Raw genomic sequence first — 26,702 nt, 5'->3', positions numbered from 1 at the left:
GGTGTCCCGGATCAGGATGGGGGGTCCCACTGGGGTGCCTGGCCAGCCTGGGTGAGGGGCTGAGGGACATTTTCAGGCTGGCCACACCCCCTTCAGGGTGGGGGGTCCCGCTGGGGTGCCTGGCCAGCCTGGGTGAGGGGTGATGGCTGTTTGCAGCCTGGCCACGGCCCTCGGTGACCCAAGCTCCCAGCCCTTCCTTTCATTCTTTTACTTCTTTTTTTTCCCAGTGCCTCCTTGAGTGGAGGCCAGGGCCGGCTGGAAGCAGGTATCTGGGATTTATCCTATCTAATAAAAGCATAATATGCAAATTGACCATACCTCCGCTACACCCACAAGCCCACCAGCCAATCAGGAGCGAGTATGCAAATTAACCCAACCAAGATGGCTGCGGCCACGGAGCTGCAGCAAGCAGGAGGCTTGGGTTTCCCCGGCAATGGAGGAAGCTAAGCTTCCCTGCTGCCCTGGCCGGCCCAGGCCTACACTCAAGGCTACAAAGTTTCAATTATAGAAGCTAAATAAATCCCAACAAAAATGGCGGCAGCCACGGAGCTGGAGAGAGCAGGAGGCTTGAGTTGCCCCCGGCGATGGAAGAAGCCAAGCTCCCGCAGCCCTGGCCTGCCTTGGCCTCCGCTACAAAGTTTCAATTATAGAAGATAAGTAAATCCCAACAAAAATGACTGCGGCCACAGAGTGAGCAGGAGGCTTGGCTCCGCTCAAGGCCACAAAGTTTCAATTATAGAAGATAAATAAACCCGATACTGGGGCCTCTGCTTGGGTCACTGGGGGGCGTGCCCGGCCTGCAAACCACTACAGGCCCCTCGATCAGGCCACGCCACGTCCCAAGGGAACCCCCACCCTGATCCGGGACACCCTTCAGGGCAAACCAGTTGGCCCCAACCCATGCACCAGGCCTCTATCCTATCTAATAAAAGAGTAATATGCAAATTGACCATCATTCCAACACACAAGATGGCTGCCCCCATGTGGTCAAAGATGGCTACAACAAGATGGCCAGCAGGGGAGGGCAGTTGGGAGGGACCAGGTCTGCAAGGAAGGGCAGTTGTGGGCGATCAGGCCAGCAGGGGAGGGCAGTTGGGAGGGACCAGGCCTGCAAGGGAGGGCAGTTGGGGATGACCAGGCCGGCAGAGGAGGGAAGTTGGGAGCGACCGGGCCTGCAGGGAAGGGCAGTTGGGGGGGACCCAGGACTGCAGGGGAGAGCAGTTAGGGGTGACCAGACCTGCAGGGGAGGGCAGTTAGGCATCAATCAGGCTGGCAGGGGAGTGGTTAGGGGCTGATCAGGCTGGCAGGCAGAAGCGGTTAGGGACAATCAGGAAGGCAAGCAGTTGGAAGCCAGCAGTCCTGGATTGTGAGAGGGATGTCCAACTGCCCAGATAGGATCGGGCCTAAACGGGCAGTCAGACATCCCTTGAGGAGCCCCAGATTGGAGAGGGTGCAGGCTGGGCTGAGGGACACATACCCCCATGCAGAAATTTCGTGCACGGGGCTCTAGTTTATCTATAATTGAAACTTTGTAGCCTTGAGCGGAGGCCAGGGTCGGCTGGTAGGGCAACCTAGGCTCCCAGCCCCTCCTTGAGTGGAGGCCAGGGCCAGCTGAAAGGAGGTATCTGGGATTTATTCATCTTCTATAACTGAAACTTTGTAGCGTTGAGCAGAGGCCAGGGCCAGCCAGGGTGGGCGGGAAGCTTGGCTTCCTCCATGGCCGGGGGCAACCCAAGCCTCCTGCTCTCTCCAGCTGCTCTGTGGCCGCCACCATCTTGGTTGGGTTAATTTGCATAGTCACTCTGATTGGCTGGTGGGCGTAGCGGAGGTACAGCCAATTTGCATGTTTCTCTTTTATTAGATAGTATAGTTAACCACACGCAAAGACTCATGTGGATACCAGCAGATAGACTACATCATGTGCATAATATGTTCTGGCTATACCCACTGCACAATACATATGTGCACCATGTACTATCTCAGAAAACTAGCCACCACCTTCTCCCCATTAAAGCATCAAAAATATCAGCTATCACTTCATGGATATCACATAAAAAGAAAACTTCTTTTAAAATGCTCCTTATTACGTCTTAACATTATTCTTAATGTAACTGTAATTACATTTCATGCTTGTTTAATATAAATTAGATTTAAATGTCTTGCAAAAATAACACAAGCTTGATGTACTCACTGTAAACTTCTCCTCCTTTTTCTTCCGGTAACCAAAGGAATTTTTCCTAGAGAGAAAAGCAAAACAGTTAATTTTTTCCCACTTGGAGCTTTTTTTTATTGTTGACACTATTACACATGTCCCCCATTCCCCACTCCACGTTGCCCACCTGCATCCCCCTCTCCCTTGGCCTTCGTCACTGTTGTCTGTATCTATGGACTATGAATGTATGTTCTTTGGCTAATCTCTTCACCTTCTTTTATCTAATACCTCCCACCTCCCTCCCCTCTGACATTTGTCAGTTTGTTCCATGTATCCATGCCTTTGTTTCTATTTTGTTCATCAGTTTGTTTTGTTCATTAAATGCCACATATTAGTGAGATTATATGTTGTCTTTCTGACTGGCTTATTTTGCTTAGCTCAATAATCTCCAGGTCCATCCATGCTGTTGCAAGGAGTTAAGAGTTCCTTTATTTTAATAGCCACATACTATTCCATTGTCTAAATGTACCACTCATCTACTAATGGGCACTTGCACTGTTTCCAGATCTTGGCTATTATAAATAACCCTGCTATAAACATAGGTGTGAATATATTCTTTTTGATTGGTGTTTTGGGATTCTTAGGATATAGTCTCAAAAGTGTGATTGCTAGGCCAAATGGCAGTTCCATTTTTAATTTTTTTAAAAATATATTTTTTTGCCGAAACCGGTTTGGCTCAGTGGATGGAGCGTTGGCCTGCGGACTCAAGGGTCCCAGGTTCGATTCCGGTCAAGGGCATGCACCTTGGTTGCGGGCACATCCCCAGTAGGGGGTGTGCAAGAGGCAGCTGATCGATGTTTCTCTCTCATCGATGTTTCTGACTCTCTGTCCCTCTCTCTTCCTCTCTGTAGAAAGTCGGTAAAATATATTAGAAAAAATATATATATATATTTTTTTATTGACTTTTTACAGAGAGGAAGGGAGAGGGATAGAGTTAGAAACATCGATGAGAAAGAAACATCAATCAGCTGCCTCCTGCACGACCCCTACTGGGGATCGAGCCTGCAACCAAGGTACATGCCCTCGACCGGAATCGAACCCGGGACCTTTCAGTCCACAGCCTGACGCTCTATCCACTGAGCCAAACCAGTCAGGGCCATTTTTAATTTTTTGAGAAAACGCCATACTGTTTTCCACAGTGGCTGCATCAGTCTGCATTCCCACCAACAGTGCATTAGGGTTCCCTTCTCTTCACATCCTCACCAGCACTTGTTTGTTGATTTATTGATGGTAGCCATTCTGGTAAGGTATGAGGTGATACCTTATTGTAAGTTTTTTTATTTAAAAATAAATTTTTAAAAATTTGATTTTAGAAAGAAAGGGAGAGAAAAAGATAGAGAGTAAGAAAGAGAGGAACATTGATGCAAGAGCAGAACATTAATCGACTGCCTCCTGCATGCCCCATATTAGGGAGTGAGTCCTCAACCCCGGCACGTGCCCCACTCAGAAACTGAACCGGTGACCTTTTGGTGCACAAGACAACGCTCAACCATCTGAGCCACAATGGCCAGGGCTCACTGTAGTTTTAATTTGCATCTCTCTGATGATTCCCATTTGGAACATTTTTCATTGGGCACATGTAGAGCACACATATTTAATCTTAATGATTTTGTATTCTTTTACAATGACTTCTGATTCAAAATCCCAACCTTAAGAAGTGTAAGCAAAAGAAACAAAAACTGTATAGTAAAGGACTAAAAATGATGTCTAGATAGGAAAATAAAAATATTAAAAGAATATTCCTAGTGGCTATGTCAAATTTTTGTTCTATCTATCTTGAACATCCATTCAGTTGGATGACAGGATGTGTAAAATCTGACACTGAACTACACAGGTGAATTGTGAGGATGATGATAAAATGTATTGGATTTATCATCAAAATGCAACTGGCTCCTAGTAGAGCCTAAATGCCTGACTGTAGCCTGGCTGGTGTGGCTCGGTAGTTGAGCATTGACCTATGAACCAGGAGGCCACAGTTCAATTCCCAGTCAGGGCACATGCCCAGGTTTCAGGCTTCATCACCAGCAGGGGGCGTGCAGGAAGCAACTGATCACTGATTCTCTCTCATCATTGATATTTCTCTCTCTCTCTCTCCCTCTCCCTTCCTCTCTGAAGTCAATAAAAATGTATTTAAAAGAAAATAAAGCCTGACTGTAGACAGCCGTGACCATGGACTTGAGCCGCCCATCATGATGGGGCACGAAGCCATGGAGATAAGCACAAGCACTAGCACCCACCAGCAGCAGAAGCAGCACATCAGAACCAGGGCTCCAGTTCTGTGCATCACTCCCTTGTGGGGAGTCCCTCAGCAAAGGGACAAAGGGGGAGGAGTTCCAGACCTGGATTACTTATGGCCATGCAGTGTCAGATCGCCTCAGGAGTGCCTCCGAAAGCTAGGGTGCAGGGAGATCACTCCGGAGGGCAGAACTTCAAGAAACATATTTGTTATCCAGTGTCTGGTTACAGAAATGTCTGAAAATACAGATGTTTATTGGTTCTCGAGCAGAGGAGCTAAGGATCTGGCTGTGTGCTAGACCCACAAAGTCCAAGACTCAAAGTCTGGTGACAGAAGACCTTGGCAGTCTTATGGAAGGAACTGTGAAGGCATCTATGTTGAAATTATCCACTTTAGCAGAGACCTCTGACAGCTAGGAGAAAAGTGGTGACCAGCCAGCCTCTTCCTGGTCACCCCAGGTGCAAAATAGTCACACTTGGGATCCCGGTGCCGAGGCTAGCCTGTTTATCATCACCTTAGAATGGTGCCAGCTCTGTCCCATCCTGGAGGAGGCAGCATTTCTGCCTGCCACCGCCCCATCAGCACCACTCAGTGAACCTAAGGAGATGCCACTTTCACCTAATAGTGTCCATGCAGTGCTGGTCAGACCCAGAGGCCCATCTCACAGCAACAGAAGTGGTGTGTGCCCCACTATGGGGAGCAGGCTGGTTAAGTGAACACTCAGCTGCAAGACTAGGGGCCTGCAGCACCCTCAGAGGATGTCGCTAACTAAGGAGAGCATCATATGCTTTGCATATGACCAAGCTTGGGCCATGGCAGCACATAGGTCCAACCACCACGGAGCACAGCCAATATTCTACCAGCACAATTTCTACTTCCTGTGCCCACAACTTTGAATTCTGGTGGTTTGGCTGTCTTGATCAACAGAGCAGAATGCTCTCACCGGTGACATAACAGTCAGTGTCTGCTCAGCTGGGATTCCTCCTGCCACTGCACCTGACTGGGTGACTACTCTGCAGGCTGCTGCTACAAAGGGGGTTGGAGAACCATGTGTGGTCCAAGGGGGTTCCTTGGGATGCCTTGCACAGCTCCTTAAGCCCAACACATGAAGTTAATGGAAAACAAAACAAAAACCAGAAAAAGGATAGTGCTAATGGGGGACACAGCCATCGTGGCTCAGGAACTACAGCATCACCCTCCAGCTGAAGCACTGAGTACCGGAAGCCTTGTCTAGAGACAAAGGAAATGTTGAGGAAGAGGAATGAGCCACCTATCAGTATAGCCAGGGCTTCCTGACTGGCTTTTCCTTGTGCGTCATGTGTAATGCTGCACACCAGCTCAACTCCTCTCTCCTGATGTCTTGCTAGTGGTAGTCACAGTCCTCAGGGTACAGAGGATTTGTGTGGGAGTCTCTAATTGTTGGGCAAAGGCATTAACTCATCACTGCTGTAGTTTGGAAATTCCAATGCTGTGGGAGGATTATACATATCTGTGTGGCCGGCCACAGTTGGATAGTGCTGGTCAACCAGATCTTCTCAGCTTCAGGTACCTTTAACCTTGTGTGTGACCCGGGGCAGGTGTTCCTCGGGCCCTGTCTTTCCATTGCCAGGAACTTTTCTCAACAGCAAGCATTACAGGTAGACAGAGAAGGAGAGGAGCTGGGAACCTGTCTACCTGGTGGCATTTTTTTTACGTTGTCCCTCTAGCAACATGATAGGCCCCTCATTAAGGTCTGGCCTCAGCTCCACAAGTCCTGCTCCAAGCCTCTCAGTCTGGTAAGTCCAAACACACCCAATGTCCCCTTGCCCTATGGGTAGCAGCTGCTTCCTGAAGTCTGTATTTCTTCAGTGTCCCTCTTTGCCTTTCAGCCCTCCAATACCTGTTGAACTAATTTTATATCAAATTTCTTGAAGATATGCAGTCCCACGACAGTTCTCCTGCAGCGTGCTGTCTTCAAGCCATTCTAACTCTTATCCTACAACCCCTCCAAGGCCTAGCCATACGACTTAACCACCATGAATACAATGGACTGCCTCTGGTCCCTCACACCCTGAACCTGCACTGGAAGCACCTGTTGAGTCAAGAAAAAAGGAACCAATGTCACTGGAGTCTTTGCATGTCAAATGCTGCACTGTACATGCTGTATGAAACACTTAGAAATATGTTCACCTAAAGTATTCAAAGTAGTTTTAAAAAAAACCACCTTAGGTAAGTTGAGCTAGTTATCTGTAAGATGGGGTTTCCTTCCTGACATCTTGTATCAAATAAACCACCAAGAGAACAAACTGGATAAAGCCAGCTTCAATCTGTCAGTCTCGGGCAAGAGAGCAGTGACTGAACAACGCCCAGGACTCACTTCCATCTTTTTAATCTCCTCTCTCTAATGGAGTGCAAATGGCAGAAGGTAAGACAGCAAGCAGCTGCAAGCTGCATCAAAGGAAAGGAGAAAAGAGAGTGGACATAGTCCACTGTTAGGATGCGGTAACGATCCAGATAATAACCACAGACATTGCGGGACCAACGTTACCTGACTGAACACCCAGGGATGGAAATCACCCCTAAATGTGAACAACAGGCAAATAAACTTAGTACTAATGAAATTTAAACTCTTGACTGCCTGGCTATACAACTCATTACCTGTCTATTGTGTGATCCTGTTGGCTGGAAAAGGAGCAATACTGGAACAGAAAATGTGGGTCCTCTGAATGGGCAGGAATGGGAGGAGACTAGAGGCTCACATATTGTGGAGTCTGGTATCTACTCTGCTTGAACATCTCCACAAATAATGACGGTAACCTTATATGGTTCCATTCTATCCATAGTTTATATTAAAACAAAGATGTGACCAGTTGGTCTCTGCTCTAAAAGTAACCCCTCTGGCCCTAGCTGGTTTGGCTCAGTGGATACAGCCTTGGCCTTGACTGGAATCAAACTCAGGAGCCTTCGGTTTAAAAAAACAGAACAAAACAAAACACCTTAGGCATGTTCAGCTAGTTATCTGTAAGAGGGGGTTTCCTTCCAGATATCCTGTATTGAATAAACCACTGAGAGAACAAACTAGTTCCTCAGTGGGAGGCCTGCAGGAGGCAGCAAATTAATGATTCTCTCATCATTGATGTTTCTATCTTCCCCTTCCTCTATGAAATCAATAAAAAAATATATATTTTTTAAAAGTAACCCCTCTAACTATATAAAACCTTTGATGGTTAGAGCCTTCAATTTAATTTTCTGTGATGTATTTGAAATGACTATAAAAAACACATCTTAATTAACGAAATTTAAAAATATTAATAGTTTATCATTACATAGTACCCATCCAACAACAGTTCTGAGTAACTCACCTGCCTCTACCTAAGCCAGGAGAGGATTCGAGGCTGCTCTGCTCCACCCGCCCGGTTCCTGTATCTCTCTTGGCATAAGCTGGAGGGTTCTGTATGCGGGTTCTAGGTTGGCCTGTCTGCCTTGCTTGTGGGCTCCGCACACCGTTAATTAACCGATCCGCGGTGAAGTTAAATATTGATGGACTTTCTAACAGCCCAGGTCCTCTCTCTGCACTAGGAATGGCGTGGCGCAGATGGGATTTACTAGGATTCCTGCAAATGAAATGTTTATAAGGTTCAATTATGAGTGATCACAGCATGATGAAATAAGCATGCTCACACAGAAATGTCTAAGGTAAAATGTGCTCTCTATTTAGAAAAAATATTAAAGTGGTAAGAATAGTTGAAACATGATATGTCTGATAGTGCTGACAGTGCAAACCTGTAACTACAGTATCAATTTTCAAATGAAAAGCAGGCTCACACGGTTGCACGCTGCCCCAGAAGACTTTGTCTAAAGAGAACCCCCTGTATGTAGGCACTACAGCATCATTTTGTGTAATCATATGTTTCAAGTAGTTTTATCTCGGATGAACATTACTAGTGGTCAAGTATATCATTAGCAATCATCAGGAAGAGCCTCTTTACTTAGTTAAATAGGAGTCATACACATGGTTAGAACGACCAAGGTTTAACACATTTTATTTTGCTTTGCTTTTAAAATATACAGTGGCAGTGACCTGTTATTACAAATGGTAGAAAAATAGCATTTTAGTGAATCACGCAACTTGCCTGCTTCTTGGAGGGTATTGTCTGAGTGAAGCCAGAGGAGTTGCTGCAGGTTTGAAAGTTGGAGACGTAAATCCATTTATAAATCCAGTATTTGGAAATGGAGTTACCTAGATTCATTAAAAACAAACAAGTCAACAAACCATAACCAGACTTCGAGTTGGTTAACACTGCCTAAGATGATAACCAATGTCATTCCTTGATGTGTCAAGGAGTCTATGTTCCATTTTATACTTAAAATATTCCTTTAGGAAAAGCATTGTGTAAGATTATTGCTAATCTCCAAAGTCAGGCTGGGGCTAAGACCTTTTCCAATGCTGTTTTAGATCCTCCCAGCAAGCCTCCAGGAAGCGGATCCCCACACATGGAAATTGACAAGAGGGGGAGACACCTGCCAAGACCCCACATGCTTGTCTGAAAAGCCCAAGTGCTCAACCTAATGAACTGCAACACTACCTCCAGGCTGATAAGAAGTCAGCAAATTTCTCCTTAACCCCAATGACTTTAATGGAATTCCTCAAAACGCTGGGGGAGAGAGACAGACTTGAAACTTTGACAGAATCCCCAATGCAATAATGAGAAATTCCATAATTTGAAAGAGTCAGACTATTTAGAAATATGTCAATTACCCCAGAACTAGATTCTGACAATTGTTTTTCACAGGAAGACTCATCAAGAAGAATCCTTTCACGTATAAACTTTTACATGTAGAACTCTGGTATTTAAACAATTTTGCTCAAGAGTTTAAAAATAAATTGGTTGCTAACACAATAATTTAACATAACTTTCTGAGAATTAATAAGCATCATCTCTTCACTTCTGCTCAAAAATGCAGTGTGTTTTAGAGCAAGCAAAGAGCCTCACATATCAGACCAGGAGCCATCCCAAATGGCTAGACAACTGATCTAGCGTCATTTGGAAAATTATTCAACACAAGAGGTTACGGACTTTCTTTCCTTTTACAGGTCTCCCATGACATATTAACTACATGGCTAGAAGTACACTTGTACAGAATATAGTAAATACTTCAACAAAGTAGTACATTTTCTTAACACTGGGATTCATTCAGAGGCAGACACAACTCTGCACGTTAGCACTTGCCTGCTACTGTCTTTCACTGAGTGGTTCTAGATTTTAAGGGCTCGGTGCCCATAAGGACCTCTCCTGACTCATCTTTCTACCCATCTGTCCTGCTCATGTTCCACACACCACAGATGCAGTCCACACACCTCAAGACACATTTAAGAACCTGTATATGTAGAGCTTACCAACCTCATCTACCCAGTCCCTATCTCAGCTCAGAAACACTCACCACACCACAACCACACCAGGAACCTCTGCGCATGCCATTCTCATGCAGCTTCCTTCCCTTCCAGCCCTTCTGATATGCTCCACTTAGAGGATGACATTATGATAAACCCCTAATTATAAGTTTCACACAATTCTGTCTATGTTCCATTTTTGCAATAATCACCTGCTTTACACATTTGTTTTTTCCAGACTATTCCTTCATGGACACACATCTTTACATTCTAGTAGGTAACAGGCACCCACCATCTAGCTGAGTCAACCCTCCTCCTCTCAGGCTCACCCTTTTCAGTTACCACCCTCCTTGCATCCATCAATCAGTAGTTACAAGCCTCAGGTGATGTCCCCATATGATTGGGCCTGGCTCATATCCTTCATTTCCCACACATCTGATAGATCATCCCAATTTTCCTTGATGTGGTCCACAGCCATATCCTTGAAATTTTAAACTAAATTCTTGCTTCTGACCACAACCTTCCACACACTCTACCCTTCCATCACTATGGTTCCAACAAAAACCTGCTGGCAACCCGATGCAAACCTCCCTCCAACCAACCTACTCCACCTCCCAAGCAGGGGGCCAAATGGCCACTTCTTTTCCTGCCGTAGATTAGCCCTGACACATCCACTACATCAAACTCATGCCCAGGGCCTCCCCAATCTTTCTAACATCTGCCACCAGCACAGCTTAAGAAAAAGGACTGGATCCATTACAAATCTATGAATTCTAACCACAGGCTTTAACAGAACTCAAAATATGTAAAAATTAATTATGCCAAGTGACTAGTACAGGGCTGATGTGAGAAGTAACACTTATAAGATGGCCTGTCTTCTACGCGTCCTTGACTGTTAGAAACCTATGAGAACACTGTTCTCCTTAAAGGCATCCCCCCAGGCTACCCCGTGCTCATAGCTCCCCTGCTACCCAACCCAGAGCTTGCATCATACTTTGTTTTACTAGGTATACATTTCCTTACATTTAGGAAAAGAAATGCTAGACAGGAGGACAAGCAAACTGGGCAAAGGATTGAGTACAATGTTTGAAAGTTTTTAAAATACACATGGCGCCTTATTTATCTCCCAATTAAATTTAAAACCCACCGCAGAACCAGAAGGTCTGTTTTTCTATAGCAAGCTGTAGACATATCTGGTTTACTCATCAGACAAAGCTCTTTATTCTTCAAAGCATCTAGTGCAGTGTCCACAACACAACTTTCTGTCACATAAGGGACAAGAAAAGACAGGACTCACCAAGGGTGGATCGAGATAGCTGTGTGTTGCTGACCACGTCTGGGGAGCAATCAGGCTATAGAGAGGGAACTGCTGCTGGGGGCTATAGATGGGAGGTAAGTAAAAGGACGCTGTGTAACGGTGCTGCGTGTAAAGGCTCATGTCCAGGGGCCTAAATCCATTCTTTGGCAAAAATGTGTTTATAGCTATTGCCTTTGCTTTTATCCGTGCCTGTGTGAAAATATAAGTGTCTATTAGAATACTTTAGAATATTGGTTTACAAATAAAGTATAAGCAGTGGTCTTGCTTACCTTAATTGGTTTTCCTTGAAAAGTTTTGACTTCTTCTCGCAGATATTTGTAAGCCTAAGGATAAAATCATCCAAAATACCATTGTGTTAATCTTACAAATAAGATGAATTGACAGTTAATACCTCAGATAAGAAATTATATTGTTAAAATACAGTGGGCTAGACCTAGAACTGTGATTCTTAATCTCCTTTGGGCCACAGATTGCTTTTAAAAAAACAACCTGATAAGATCTATGGAATCTCTACCCAAAATTCTCACAAACAACATCTGTATACATTTTGTAAGTATTAATAGATAACATGAAAGGCTCCCAGAGACCACAGGCTAGAATCCTGACCCAGGGGAAACAACGAATGGGTGCTGAATTCCTAATAATAACCAGAATTTAAAACTGGGATTACAGTTTGGGAAAGGAAAAAACTAGGATTGCAATATTCACAAGCCCTTATAAGAATAAGGACTGGTGTGGCTCAATGGTTGAGGTCATCGACCTATGAACCAGGAGGTCATGGTTCCATTCCCAGCCAGGGTACATGCCCAGATTGTGGGCTTAATCCCCAGTATGGGGGCGTGCAGGAGTCAGCTGATCAATGATTCTCTCTCATCATTGATGTTTCTATCTCTCTCTCCCTCTCCCTTCCTCTCTGAAATCAATTTTTAAAAATGTATTTTTTTTAAAGTCTTTATTCTTTTCCAAATCCCACTCTGTAACACTGAAGGCTCTGACCCACTTGCTACCTGCTCCTCCTAGTAACTCCCCGTCCCCCACAATCCAATTAAAGTCCACCTTTCAGATGCTTGTTTCTGTCCTCTGAACCCCCTGCATTCAAACCATTTAACACGGAGAGCTTCCTTTATACATGCTACTGTTTCCCCAGAGAAAAGTCTTCCTTTCAGGGCAGGGAGACCATCCTAACTCCTGTGTCTCCTCCCAGAGCCTTGTGCTCTTTCAAGTATCTTGTAACACATGTGATGCCAAGTGAAAGATAAGGTCAGGTTCAAATTCCCAAAACACTTGCCAAATAGTAAGACCTGTCTCTGCCCAGATACAAGAACAGAATTGTTCTAAATTGCTTGTCTTACATATCCTTAGTATATAGTGTCACTTGCTTTTCATATTTCTACAAAAACTGTCTACAAACACACACCTATTTAAGTTTCTACAACTTGATTTCCTCTACACTTTATATTCAAACTTAACCCCGAAATGTGACAGCAGCATCACTGCCCAAATTTAGCCCCACTATGTACTTAATTGTTAAGTATTGGTAAACTTTGTACGTCTTGAGGGAGAGAAGTTTACCTGTTGGGCATCAGCTTCTGTTTCAAATGTAATAAACCAATTATCATTATAGGCAAATTCACAGTTTATAAATTTTGGTAAATTATCTCCTTTAAATAGTGCTTCTACTTCCTATGGGAAATAGAAAGGTTAGAAATTAATTTTCAACCATGCCACCTTTTTTCCGCATGAAATACAAATGATGCATGCTCTCAAGACAGATCCTTAGACAGAGTCTAACACACTGATATCCAGTGAATTGCTCCTTCAAAATGGCTCAGAAGGTTCAGTGTGGCTTCCAGAATTGGGGTCTCATTGCTATAGGAACATAAGTCCACAACTTATTTACAGCTTTCTCTACTCCCAAGATACCATTAAGCTAAATTAATGTGAAAATATAATTTAATTTTACCAGTAGGCTGGGGGTGGGAGTGGGGATTTAAGAAATTTAAAAATTAGCTGGACTTTTGCTTCTGGCCAAGATAAGCCAGATTTAGCCTCCCACATGAAACAAAAACAAAAGACAAAATACATGGGATAACAGTTTTCAGACAATGGACCTCAGGTCATGCAACACAGGTAAGCCTGGGAGAACCTAGCTCACACCTGGAGTTAACAGGCCGCAGTGCTAGGAGGGTGAGCCGAGCTGAGCACAGCCTAGTCAGTCCAGCCCCTCCAGGGCCCTCTTCAGGGCACACAGAGGGTGCTGCCTCAGTCAGCACAGGGAAATCAGCTCTAGAGGAAAGGCAGCTTTGCTCCCACCTAACCACTGCCCCTAAGGACGAAACTGCTTCCAAGTCAGACAACTGAATCTCAAAACAAAGCTCAAGAATATTCAAGAGGAAGGACTATAAAACATTACAGTCCAAAATGCCTGGCATCCATTCAAACTTTACCAGGTATGAAAAAAAAAAAAAATGATGTGACCTATAATGAGAAAACTCCAATCAAATAAAAAATATTCTTAATGCTTTCTAGGAAGACTTTCCTTCATTCTCTCAAGGCACAACCATCAGTATGTTTTACTACACACATGCAACTCAGTTTAAACATTCGGATATGTCACAGATTTTATAGCAATTCTGTAACAGTAGATTACTTTTCACAACTCAAAACAATCAAATGCTGTGGGGGTTTCTTTTTCTAAAATTATTGCCTAAGTTAGAACTTCTCAAATTATGATCTCTACTCCATTTACATAAAAAAGATGCCTTTGTGCCCTAGCCAGTTTGGCTCAGTGGATAGAGCATCACCTGAGGACTGAAGGGTCCCAGGTTAGATTCCAGGCAAGGGCATGTATGCTGGTTGCAGGCTCGATCCCTGGCCCTAATCGGGGTGCATACGGGAGGCAACCAATCAATGTGTCTCTTTCATATTGATGTTTTTCCCTCTCTGCCCACCCCATCCCCTTCTTCCACTCTAAAAATCACAGGGAAAATATCCTCAGGTGAGAATTAAAAAATTTTTTTTATTATTTTTTTAAAAGATGCCTTTGTCTTTTTACTAAGACAACATCTGCACTGATGTGGGCCCATCAGCTGGAATGAAGTACAAGCTACTCCTGCTCACTGCACTCTTTGCAGTGTATCCTCATCATGAAAATATTTGTTTTGAAAAGTAATGGTCTTTATCTTAACTTGTGGATTTATTATTATTACTTTAAAGTAAATAAATATTTAAATCTTTTAATTTCTGAATACTGAAATCACCATTATTTATTTTTTTAAATGTAAAGTTTGCAGTGAAGTCCTGAGACCAAAAAGTTTGAGAACCACTCGCACATATGAATCACATTGAAATCATCAGTGTATAAATTCTGGGAAAAGTGTTACTGTACATATGCATTCTTTAAAATACACTCTTCAAAAAACAAAGAAGTAAACAAAAAACTACACAAAAAAACTTCAAAGTAGCCTTGTGAGGAGAAATGACTTACTTCTATAGGGGTGGATTCAGAAATTTCACGTAATATTACTATGCAACGATTTTGATTTGGCCTTACTTTTTCTCCCTTCTCATCCACTTGGACTAAAGGTAAAGCTATAAAGAGAAGAAATATGAATGGTAAAACAAAATATTAAAACACACGAGTCATTTACATTCCATTATGATATAATATAGATACTCCAGTAGGATGTTACACCATGGAACTAAACACATTGAAAAAAACCTGTATATATTATAAATTAGCTAAAGGTTTTAAACTAATCTTGCATATTACATTTCTCAGAACTATAGAACATGATTTAAAAGTCCTATAAGAGCCGAAACCGGTTTGGCTCAGTGGATAGAGCGTCAACCTGCGGACTGAAGGGTCCCAGGTTCGATTCCGGTCAAGGGCATGTACATTTGGTTGTGGGCACATCCCCAGTAGGGGGTGTGCAGGAGGCAGCTGGTCGATGTTTCTCTCTCATCGATGTTTCTGGCTCTCTATCCCTCTCCCTTCCTCTCTGTAAAAAATCAATAAAATATATTTTTAAAAAATAAATAAAAAATGAAAGTCCTCTAAGAGCTATAATCAATGTTACCACTATGAAACAAAGGTTCTAAACAGCTCAAATAACTAATAATTACAATTCAGGGTTAATGGCTTTTCCTTTCTACAAGTCCCCCCAAATAAAATAATTTTCTGTCTTATTATGACTTTTCATTTTGAATTCACAAGAAGTAAAGATTAAGAAAGCTGCTGATGCCTAGCTGGCTTGGCTCAGCAGTTGAGCAATGACCTATGAACCAGGAGGTCATGTTTCGATTCTCGGGTCAGGGATCCGAGCTCGATCCAGTGTGGGGCTTGCAGGAGGCAACCAATCAATGATTTTCTCTCATCACTGATGTTTCTCTCTCTCCCTATCCCTTCCTCTCTGAAGTCAATACAAAAATATATTTAAAAAAGAACAAAAAGGAAAGCTGCTGGCCCTTACAAGTGGGTCAGGTGGAACCAATCTCAACTAATATGTAAAATAGGTTCCTGTTCTAAATGAACATTCCAAAAAAAAGCAACACTGGAAAGCACAACACTAGTTTTCAGAATTCAAACTTAAGGTAAGATGTTTCTCTTTTTTTTCTACTACTAAATGGACACAGGAAAAAAAAAAATCTCCACTGACTGTCCACAGTACAACTAAGCGAGGGAGAATATGTAAACACTTTTACATAAGAGTCAGATGGATGGTCATGGCAGTAACTCAGAGAAATGGGGCTTTAATTTGGGCACAGTGATGACCCATTATTTGGGTGAGGTGGGGGACACGTATCGTACTGTGTTCTTTGGGAACGCCCATCAGAGCTACTCAGTAGAGCAGTCCTGAGGAGGGAGACTATAGAAATTATTCACCTAGTACTTGTAAACAATATTATAAAATGAATTTTTATAATTAAAAATAATCCCATTAAAAAATTAATCCCATTTAAAAAAAATCAAACATATCATACATTTAATATAAAACTAATTCCCACTGAAGCCAGTCTGGGTAGGAGTGGAGAGACAGAAATATTACAAAGGGCACCAGGAAACTCTGGGCAGTGGTGGACATGTTTGTAATATTGATCACGGTGAAGATTTCACTGATGCATATGTATGTCCAAACTGATTCAACTGCACACTTTAAATATGCAGTTCACCATATGTCAATTACACTGAGTGGCCAGATTATTATGATCTCTGAACGCATAATCATCTGGCCACTCAGTGTATATCCTATATAATAAAAGGCTAATATGCAAATTGTCCCCTCAACCAGGAGTTCGACCAGCAGGCAGGCCGGCCAACCGCCCATGTCTCCACCCCCTGGCCAGGCTGGCCGGACCCCACCCATGCACGGATTCATGCGCTGGGCCTCTAATATATATATATATATATGTGTGTGTGTGTGTGTGTGTGTGTGTAATGTGATCATAATAATGTGGCCACTCAGTGTATACCTCGATAAAGTGGTTTTAAAAAAATAAATAAAATGGTTAGGTTGCAGAAAACTAAATCTGCAAAGCAAACCAGGGCACCAGCAAACTATACTTTATTTTATCCTCACCCCAGATTTTTTTTTTTTTCATTGATTTCTAGAGAGGGAGGGAGGGAGGGCAGGGGGGAAGAAAGAGAGAGAAAGAAATATCAACTCAAGACACACACATCGATTGGTTGCTTCCCCCACCGGGCCGGTGGCATGGAATCTGCAACAGAGGTGTGACCTTGACCAGGAATCAAACGAGACCCTTCGGACGCACATGGCAGGTTAACTATTTTTATCCACATTCCCAGAATCACTGTGGGCCTCTGATGTACCCATTTAAACCTTCCTTTGATGTTGCCAAATGTCTAAGAAACAACCTCATTCACAAAGTCCTATAAGGAAAAACACAATTTCACCAAACTTCAGTAGGAAGGTGAAATTTGAAAGGAACTACTTTAGTGACTAGAATGCTAATTAAAATGTATTTTACTTTAAACGAAAGTATCACTATTTATTTTACTTTTCCTTCATGTCACGTTTCTTTTCATTTCTCCATGGGCTTTTTCCACTCCCTAGATCTATGATCAATTATGGAGCCCATCAACGCCCAGTGCCATGAGCACTTCACCACAACGGGGACTGTCATTCACTTACATCTCAGCACTTCGACAATCAAGTCCAGGTCGGTGCTGAGCTTCTTGATGTGGTCCAGATTAGCCACTGTGGTGATTGGCACGTACTGATCACTATCCATCTGCGATATAAGGTACATGTCACTAGCAAGATTCTCCCTGCAGAAAGAAGACAATCTCTCTTAATTAACACTTCTTTTAAGAGGAAGCCTTGCAAGGATATGAGTGTGGTGTGATGTTACTTCAGAGTTAGTTTAACCCCACCTGTTATTTGCCTTAGGTCAATGTTTTTTCAAAGACACTTGGGAAGCAGAGAGTAAAAGTAAAAGTATATTGCATTTTATACAATCAAAACGAATCTTTACAAAATGTATCTTATAGCTATCTGTTCTAAAGAGTGTTTTAAGTAGCTTATTAAGAGCACAAACACAATTTTTTAAAGTAAGGAAACACAACTGAAAGAACAAGAAAATAAGAGAAATATGAAAAGACCGGGAAAGGTTGGTGACCAATGTGCTTGCTATTCAGTCTGAAACACTTCCCAGCACTTTCTAGCAACCAGGATTAAAAAGAAGGAAACCTGATCATAACATGACTTACAGGATCACAAGCTAAGTCACAGATAATCAGTCTGGTTGAATATGAGCTACTTCCTGGTATTTTGGCCTATGATGAACATTCTCAAGTATTAAGGCAGGCCCAGAGAAAAAACTGAAAAATCACTAATACTGATAAATTTTACACATGCCAAACAGTTATCTTCTCATTCAAAAAGATTACATTTAACTCAATCCCATATTCTTGTTTGTTCCATTCTTCCATTTGAACTTTAAATGTTCTATTCTACTTTTCAATAGAAAAAATATTTGGGGGGGGTGGGGGAGGACACACCTAAAAATATGAATGCTGCATGAGTAAAACAACCTACTATTGCAATGTTTGGCATATTTTAAAAACTAGTGCAGGAAATTTGTTCTCAATCTTTAGTGTGCTGAAAAATGTCTTTGTAAGATAGACAACCTAAGGCCCCATAACTCAGAGTCTGGGTATGGAGGGGCCCAGGAATCAAAATTTCAAAAAACAACCCAGATAACAATCATTAAGATGAATTTGTGGACAACTATGGAGGACTCTGGCCTAGAGTTCTCCAATATGTCAGAGGTTACTTACTCACTATTATAGATTTCATGTTAATAGACGTATACAGACATAGATATTAACAGATATATACTCCTTCTATGTAAAGCGTCACATCTATCCTATATAATAAAGAGGTAATATGCAAACTGACCATCACTCCAACACACAAGATGGCCGCCCCCATGTGGACACAAGATGGCTACCACAAGGTGGCCAGCAGGGGAGGGCAGTTGTGGGTGATCAGGCCAGTAGGGGAGGGCAGTTGGGAGGGACCAGGCCTGCAAAGGAAGGCAGCTGGGGGCAATCAGGCCTGCAGGGGAGGGCAGTTGGGGGCAACCAGGCCGGCAGGGGAGAGCAGTTAGGGGCGACCAGGCCAGCAGGGGAGGACAGTTAGGGGTGACCGGGATGGCAGAGGAGGGCAGTTAGGGGTGACCGGGCTGGCAGGGGAGGGCAGTTAGGGGTGACCGGGCCGGCAGGGGCAGGCAATCAGGCAGGCAGGCAGACGAGCGGTTGGGAGCCAGCAGTCCTAGATTGTGAGAAGGATGTCCAACTGCCCCTTTCTATCGCTGATGGGTCTTGATCCAGCATCTAGAAGGGTTTTGGAAGCTGGAGAAGGGGCTGTGCGTAAATTAAATAAGAGTCCAGAGATGAAACATAATTTTGAAAGGCATTAGGGGGGGTCAGAGGAGCTTGGCTAAAGAAACCAAGTTCTCCTTGTATATATATATAAAAGCCTAATATGCAAAGTGTCCCCTCAGGAGTTCGACCTACCGGGAGTTCGATCGCTCGCTATGATGTGCACTGACCACCAGAGGGTGGCATGGAATGAAGAAAGGCCCTGGCCAGCAGCCTCTAAGGACCCTACCCGTGCACAAATTTTGTGCACTGGGCCTTTAGTCTGTATATAATAGCCAGTGCATAATACCACAAGTATTAGGTACTAGAAACACTACTACCATCCTTACCTGGATAAGCAGAATTCCAATGTTTTTTTAAGTACTTCTCGGGGGTCTTCCTGGCTTTCTGATTGAGACTCATTTCCTCCTATACAAAATAATCAACTCAGGAAAAATGACTTAAAATTTACCAAGCAGATGATTCAGGATAGCAATTCTAATGTTTTCAATATACATATTAATCATTTAGTGTATAGAGAATATAAGAAAAATGCTGTTGTACCCACTAAAAAAGGAAAGCAGAAGCAAAAAAAGAAAAAAAATCCCTTCACCCCCAAAGAAAAACACAGTTTCAAAAATAATCTGATTATCAGATTTATTACCAAAGTTTAGCAGGTGCTTTTTATCACATAATATGTACAAGTTTATGCTTTGTCTCAATTCTAAAAAGAAAATTTCAGACAGCCTACAAGAACACAGATAATAAAGCAATAATAAAATATAAAGGAAAGAATCAAAATAAGGCCAATAAATCAAGGATGAGGATAATAAACACACAGGCTGTAAGGACCACACAATTCCTACACAAGAGCCTTATAAATGTGCCTTTAAAGTTTGAGATAGTCAAAGTCACAAGTGAGAAATTGTGGAGTCACAGGGATGCTACTGAGAACACTAAATAAACAGATCCTTAAGAGGAAACTTTAAGATTGAGAAAACAAATAAGCCTACCTCAGGCAGGTGGTCATGGTCAATATCACAGTGGTAAATCATGCTGATACTAAGTACTGTGAACATGATGGGATAAAAATGGCACTTGATCTCTGTGGTCTTTTTATCCTCTAAACCCATAACTCTGGTATGATCGTGAAAAAAAAAAATCAAACAAATTCCAACAGGAATAGAAGCGCACCATACAAAATAATTCAGCCCTAGCTGGTTTGGATCAGTGGATAGAGCGTTGGCCTGCGGACTGAAGGGTCCCAGGTTCAATTCCATTAAAGGGCAAATGCCCGGGTTGTGGGCTCGATCCCGAGTAGGGGACGTGCAGGAGGCAGCTAATCAGTGATTCTCAACATTGATGTTTCTATCTCTCTCTCCCCTTTCCCTTCCTCTCTGAAATCAATAAAGAAACAAAGTAATTTACCAGTCCTCCTTAGGACTATCAAGGTCATCAAAGGCAAGCAAAGTCTAAGACATTGTTACAGCCTAGAGGAGCCTAAGAAGACATGACAACTAAATATAATTTGGTATACTGGAATAGGTAAAACGTACCAATACTGCATTAGAATTTGTGGCAGATACATCATACTAATAATGTAAGATGTTAAGAATAGAAGGTACTGTCCCGCAGGTGTGGCTTAGTTGGTTGGAGTTTTGTCTAATAAACCAAAAGGTCTCAAGGGTTTGATTCCCAATCAGGGCATATACCTGGGTTACAGGTTCGATTCCCAGAGAGGCAACCAATCCATGTCTGTCTGTCTGTCTGTCTGTCTGTCTGTCTCTCTCCCAAAAGGAAAAAAAAAAAAATCAATAAACACATGTACTTAGGTGAGGATTTAAAAAAATAGAAGGAACTGAGAGCTCTCTGTACTCAATCTTCTCAATTTTTCTGTAAGTCTAAACTATTCTAAAACAAATGGCAAGGCGAGAGACTCAAAGCTAACCATATCAATTACCACAGAAAATGTAAATGTTCTAAACATTTGAATTTAAAGCAGAGATCATTAAATTAAGACTTGACTTTTTGTAAAAACAAACAAAACTCAACTGTTATCTATAAGAAATGTACTTTAGTAAATATAAATACCCAAATAAGTTAAAAGTAAAAGGATGGAAAAAGATATACCATGCTAGCTAGCACCAGTCAAAATAAAGCTGAGGGACTATATTATTAGACAGAGTAAATTCAGAGCAAAGATAATTAATTACCAGGGATAAAGAAAGTCATTTCATAATGACAGAGGAGTCAATTCATCAAGAGGTCATAGCAATCCTAATACAGATCTCCAAAAAAATGCATGAAGCAAAAACTGGTAGAGCTAAAAGAAAAACAGACAAATCCAATACTGATAGAATACCCTTCTTAATAACTGACAGAACAAGTAGGCAGAAACCAGGAATATAGTAGATTTGAATAAGACCTGACTGATATTTATAGAACACCCCTATACCAACAGCAAAATACACATTCTTCTTTAGTGCAAAGGCAACATTTACTAAGACTGCCAATATTTTGGGCCAAAGAGATTCATGTCATACAAAGTATGTCCTGTGACCACAGAGATTAAATTAGAAGTCAATAAAAGAAAGTTCCCTGGAAAATCCCCCAAATATTTAGAAACTAAGTTAAATACTTCTAAATTACGTTTGGATTTTTAAAAAAATGTAGGAATGAAATTAGAAAAAATTTGAAACTGAATTTAAAAGAAAGACACAACAATTTTTGAGATTGTGCTAAAGCAGTACTTAGGAGGAAATTTACAGAACTAAATGGCTATATTAAAAAGAAGAAATGGCCCCATATCAATGAGTTCAGCTTCTGTCTTATAAGACACTAGAAAAAGAACAAATTAAACCCAAAGTAACAAGAAGAAAGTATATTATGGAGATTAGATTTAAAGCAATGAAACAAGAGGAAAAAAATATTGAGGAAATTCAATGAAACCAAATACTATTTTTTTGAGGTCAATAAAATGGACAAACGTCTACCAAATTTGATTGGGGGGCGGGGGGAGACACAAATTACCAACAGAAATGAGTGATGTGACAGATTCTATAGATTAAAAGGATAAATAGAATAATATAAGAAACTCTATCCAATAACTTTGACAATTAATGAACTGGTCCAAATCTTTGGAAGACATAAGTAACTAAAGCTCCCTCAAGAAGAAATAGATAACCTGAGAAGCCCTATATATTAAAAAATCTATCTATCTATCTATCTATCTATCTATCTATCTAAAGAGGTAATATGCAAATTAGCCAGGATGCCGTAACGAGTCACGACCCGACAGGAAGAGGTTGCGTGCATAGGTGAGGCCCGGAGCGAAGATAGACAGAGACGGGGGCCCTGCTTGAGCTGGCGCGGCAGCTCGGGCGGCTCCGGAGCAGACACAGGCAGGGTAGCTGGGGAACACTGCGAGTCAGACACGGGTCCCAGCCTCCACGGCACCGGTCCAGCCTGACTCCTGCAGCAGCCGGCACTGCGCGAGTCAGGCACGGGTCCCGGCCCCCCACAGGATGCCTCCTCGCATGGCGGGAGGCGGGGCGCCACTAGGCCTCTAGTAAAAGATAAAAACGTGTAGGTGAAAACTTTCCCACAATAAAATTGTAGGCCTGGATGACTTCATTTCTTAATTTAAGGAAGAAATAATAAACTCATCAAAAAATTGAACAGGAAGGAATACATCAACTGTCAATGAAAGTGCAGCCTACCTCTTAGATCTCTGGGGTCTTAGATTATGTCAGAAACAAACTTGGAGGTGAGTTTTGATGTCCCATCCCATAACCTTTAGGCACTTTTAAATCCACCCATATCCAGGCCCCCCAAAAAGAACTACTCTCTTTTCCTTTTCTTTTCTTCTTCTGAAAATAGCTTTAAATACCTCTTTAAAAAGACCCAACTTGCCCTAACCAGTTTGGCTCAGTGGATAGAGCATCGGCCTGTGGACTGAAGGGTTCCAGGTTCAATTCCGGTTAAGGGCATGTACCTTGGTTGCAGGCACATCCCCAGTAGGGGTGTTCAGGAGGCAGCTGATCGATGTTTCTCTCTCATCGATGTTTCTAACTCTCTATCCCTCTCCCTTCCTCTCTATAAAAAATCAAATAAATAAATAAATAAATAAATAAATAAATAAATAAAAATACCCAACGTCTTTTGAACTTGACTCTTAATTTCACACTAATGTTCCCTGTCTGTGTTCTCACACTTTGCCCCATGGTAGATCTTCTTCTCTCAGTCCAATGGGAAATTGCTTTGCAGGAAGTGCTCAGGTCTCACACTCTTTCCGTGATGCCTTCCCAGACCAGAAAGCCTCATCTCTGTTCACACAGGAGTGAGTTTAAAATAGATTCAAAGGAAGCAATATCAGGCACATTGTGCAGGGAAAGATTTAAAAAGCTAAATTTCAAAAGCAACATAAAAAAGCCTGTACTCTATATGAAAATGAATTCATAAAGCAGCTTTACCTGTTTCGCTGTTTTCAGGCAGAGACTCATATTCAGAGTGATCCAGAGCCAAAGTATTCATGGCTGTTTGGTCCAACTCCTGTAACTCTGACAGTGCTGCATTTTCATGACTTTTGTCACCATCTCCATTGGCATCCAATTCTGTAATTAGGAATTTTATCCCAGAAGATAGGGTTAGAAGAATAACTTTCTCTTAAAATAAAACAAAACAAAACAAAAGCTTATATATATATTTAGTTCGATTTTTTTAAGTTGATGGTGAAAGATGGCATGGCTCTTAAATAGTGTCACAAACCAGGACACAAATTTTAACTAACAATTTCTTAGACAATTTAAAAGGAAACATAGACCAAGCCTGGAGAGCAAAGATGCTCCTCATGGCATTGAGCTCACCACTCACCCTCCTGGCTGTAGTCGGGGCGCTGGCAAGGGGTGTCCTCCCAGGCTGCACTCACACCACTGTCTGATGCACTACCTGCCTCCAAATGTAACACAGGTGTCCCCCATACTTTTGCATTGGGGTTTAGCTCCGAAACCTTGGCTGTTGGTACCTAAGAAAAATTTTAATATATGCATTTGTATCCAAATTCTAATCAAATGCAATTATACTTAATCAGAGTTAAAATGCAGAGAATTTATGCTAAAAGGGCTGAGCCTATGTACACATACTTTGGGGGTGAAGTCAAGGGCAACAGTAACAAAAGTGCATGTATTCAGAACTCAACTTAATTTGTCATTAGAATCTCAGTTCCTACTGAGTACAAGGCACTCTAGAGACAGTAACTGATAAAAAATACGGGTCCAACTATCATCCAAACTAAAAATGGAACTCCCATTTGACCCAGTGATCCCACTTCTAGGAATATATCCCAAGAAACTAGAAACACCAATCAGAAAGGATAGACTACCCAACAAAATTTGCAGAATTGCAAATATGAATAGAACATAGATGGAGAAAATCTACACTAATAAGAGAAATATGCAAATTGACCATACCTCTGTGATGCCCATCAGCCAATCAGGAGTGAATATGCAAATTAACCCAACAAAGCTGGCGGGTTAATTTGCATACACAGGCGCGGAATGGCCGGGACGCCTGCTATGAGGGGGGTGGTGGGGGTGCAGAGGGAGCTACAGGAGCAGTGCTCCAGCCAGAGTGGAGAAGACTGAAGGCTCTGGCCGGAGCGAAGACGGAAGGTGGCAGCTAGAGCGAAGGCCTGGGTCCCGGGTGCCAGAGGAAAACCGGTGCTGGCAGCCAGGGGAAGGAAGGCCTATCGCACGAATCTTTGTGCAATGGGCCTCTAGTTTGAAAATAAACCTTAAACACTCATATAAGCAAAGGATGTAGAAAATGAAAGTTCTTCCAGAAAAAAGGTCTCTAACCGCTCTTTCAAAGGGTGCTAGATAGGGCACTTCTGGGACCATGCTTATTTCAGGATCACTAGCCTCTTGCTGTCCAGACATACCAGATGCTTCTGCTCCGTGTGTCCCAGGTACTCACACTATCCCAAGTACTCACATGCTACCACCTTCACCTTCTTTAGGGATTGGGGAGGTCTTTTCTGATGAACCTTATTAAACTGACAACCACCCCGATTTTTCTTCTGCTCACTTGAGCGGCTCCACAAATCTAAAGAAAAGTTAATGTCAAAAATGCTGCTCAAAAAAATAAAAAATAAAATGCTGCTCCTCAAATTAACTCCAGTTCTGCTGCCGTAATCTTTCAGCAAACCCAGCCAAGTTATTCACCTTTTTCCAGGTACCAGAGCCTTGACCCCACTGTATAGGGGTCAGAGCTTCTGAAGGAAGGGACCACAGTCCTGGTCCCAGGAGCCCTTGAGCAGTGCCAGGCAGGAATTCTGAGCTTGGTGTAGCCTCACTGCATTAACCTAGAAAGGTGCACATATTACCCGATGCTCTCCTAATGTAAACAGGGACAGGATAAGTCATCAAAGAAACCACATGTAAATTAACAACCTTAAAAAAGACAAAATACACCAACTTACACCATACATAAAAATAAACTCAAAATGAATGAAGGACTTAAACTAAGACAGGAAACCATAAAAATCTTAGAAGAATCCACAGGCAGCAAAATCTCAGACATATGCCAAAGCATTATCTTCAACAATACAGCTCCTAGGGCAATGGAAACTAAAGAGAAAATAAACAAATGGGACTACATCAAAATAAAAAGCTTCTGTACAGCAAAAGAAACCATCAACAAAACAACAAGAAAACCCACTGCATGGGAGAACATATTTGCCAATGTTATCTCTGATAAGGGTTTAATTTCCAACATTTACAGGGAACTCATACAATTTAACAAAAGAAAGATAAACAACCCAATCAAAAAAATGGGCAACGAACCTAAATAGGTACTTTTCGAAAGGGGACATAGGAAGGCCAAGAGACATACGAAAACATGCCCAAAGTCACTAATCATCCGAGAGTTGCAAATCAAAACGACAATGCGGTACCATCTCACACTTGTCAGAATGGCTATCATCAACAAATCAACAAACAACAAGTGCTGGCCAGGATGCGGAGAAAAAGGAACCCTCGTACACTGCTGGTAGGAATGCAGACTGGTATAGCCACTGTGGAGAACAGTATGGAGTTTCCTCAGAAAACTAAAAATGGAACTCCCATTTGACCCAGTGATCCCACTTCTAGGAATATATCCCAAGAAACTAGAAACACCAATCAGAAAGGATATATGCACCCCTATGTTCGTAGCAGCACAATTCACCATAGCTAAGATCTGGAAACAGCCCAAGTGCCCATCAGCAGAGGAGTGGATTAAAAAACGGTGGTACATATACACAATGGAATACTACGCTGCGGTAAAAAAAGAAGGAATTCTTACCATTTGCAACAGCATGGATGGAACTGGAAAGCATTATGCTAAGTGAAATAAGCCAGTTGGAGAAAGATAAATATCCCATGATCTCACTCATTTGTGGAATTATAATGAACAATATAAACTGATGAACAAAAACAGATCCAGAGACAGAGAAGTATAGATCAGACCGTCAAACCTCAGAGGGAAGGTAGGGGAGGGTGGGATAAGGGCGAGAGATCAACCAAAGGACTTGTATGCATGCATATAAGCCTAACCAATGGACACAGACACCAGGGGGGTGAGGGCATGAGTGTGGGGGGGGGTGGTGGAGGGCAGTGGGGGGAAAAGGACACATATATAATA

At 42.3% G+C, this 26,702-nt stretch overlaps 1 protein-coding gene across 2 annotated transcripts in view; it reads right to left on the bottom strand.

Annotated features, from left to right (window-relative positions):
• Nucleotides 1–26,702, bottom strand: part of LARP4B (La ribonucleoprotein 4B) — a 111,977-nt gene that overhangs the window by 16,705 nt on the left and 68,570 nt on the right. For both annotated transcript variants that reach the window (XM_054726554.1, XM_054726553.1), the window contains 11 exons: nucleotides 23,895–24,045; nucleotides 23,495–23,635; nucleotides 19,373–19,451; nucleotides 17,290–17,426; nucleotides 14,625–14,728; nucleotides 12,710–12,820; nucleotides 11,407–11,460; nucleotides 11,117–11,326; nucleotides 8,561–8,667; nucleotides 7,790–8,041; nucleotides 2,192–2,237 (listed from right to left, as the gene is read on the bottom strand). In XM_054726554.1, the coding sequence (XP_054582529.1) occupies nucleotides 2,192–2,237; nucleotides 7,790–8,041; nucleotides 8,561–8,667; nucleotides 11,117–11,326; nucleotides 11,407–11,460; nucleotides 12,710–12,820; nucleotides 14,625–14,728; nucleotides 17,290–17,426; nucleotides 19,373–19,451; nucleotides 23,495–23,635; nucleotides 23,895–24,045 (1,392 nt within the window). The remainder of the gene's footprint in view (nucleotides 1–2,191; nucleotides 2,238–7,789; nucleotides 8,042–8,560; nucleotides 8,668–11,116; nucleotides 11,327–11,406; nucleotides 11,461–12,709; nucleotides 12,821–14,624; nucleotides 14,729–17,289; nucleotides 17,427–19,372; nucleotides 19,452–23,494; nucleotides 23,636–23,894; nucleotides 24,046–26,702) is intronic.

Source organism: Eptesicus fuscus, chromosome 2 (genome assembly GCF_027574615.1).
Source record: "Eptesicus fuscus isolate TK198812 chromosome 2, DD_ASM_mEF_20220401, whole genome shotgun sequence".
NCBI classification, from domain to species: domain Eukaryota; kingdom Metazoa; phylum Chordata; class Mammalia; order Chiroptera; family Vespertilionidae; genus Eptesicus; species Eptesicus fuscus.
Note: the sequence above shows the minus strand (reverse complement) of the source record. Positions and strands in the feature narration are given on the sequence as shown.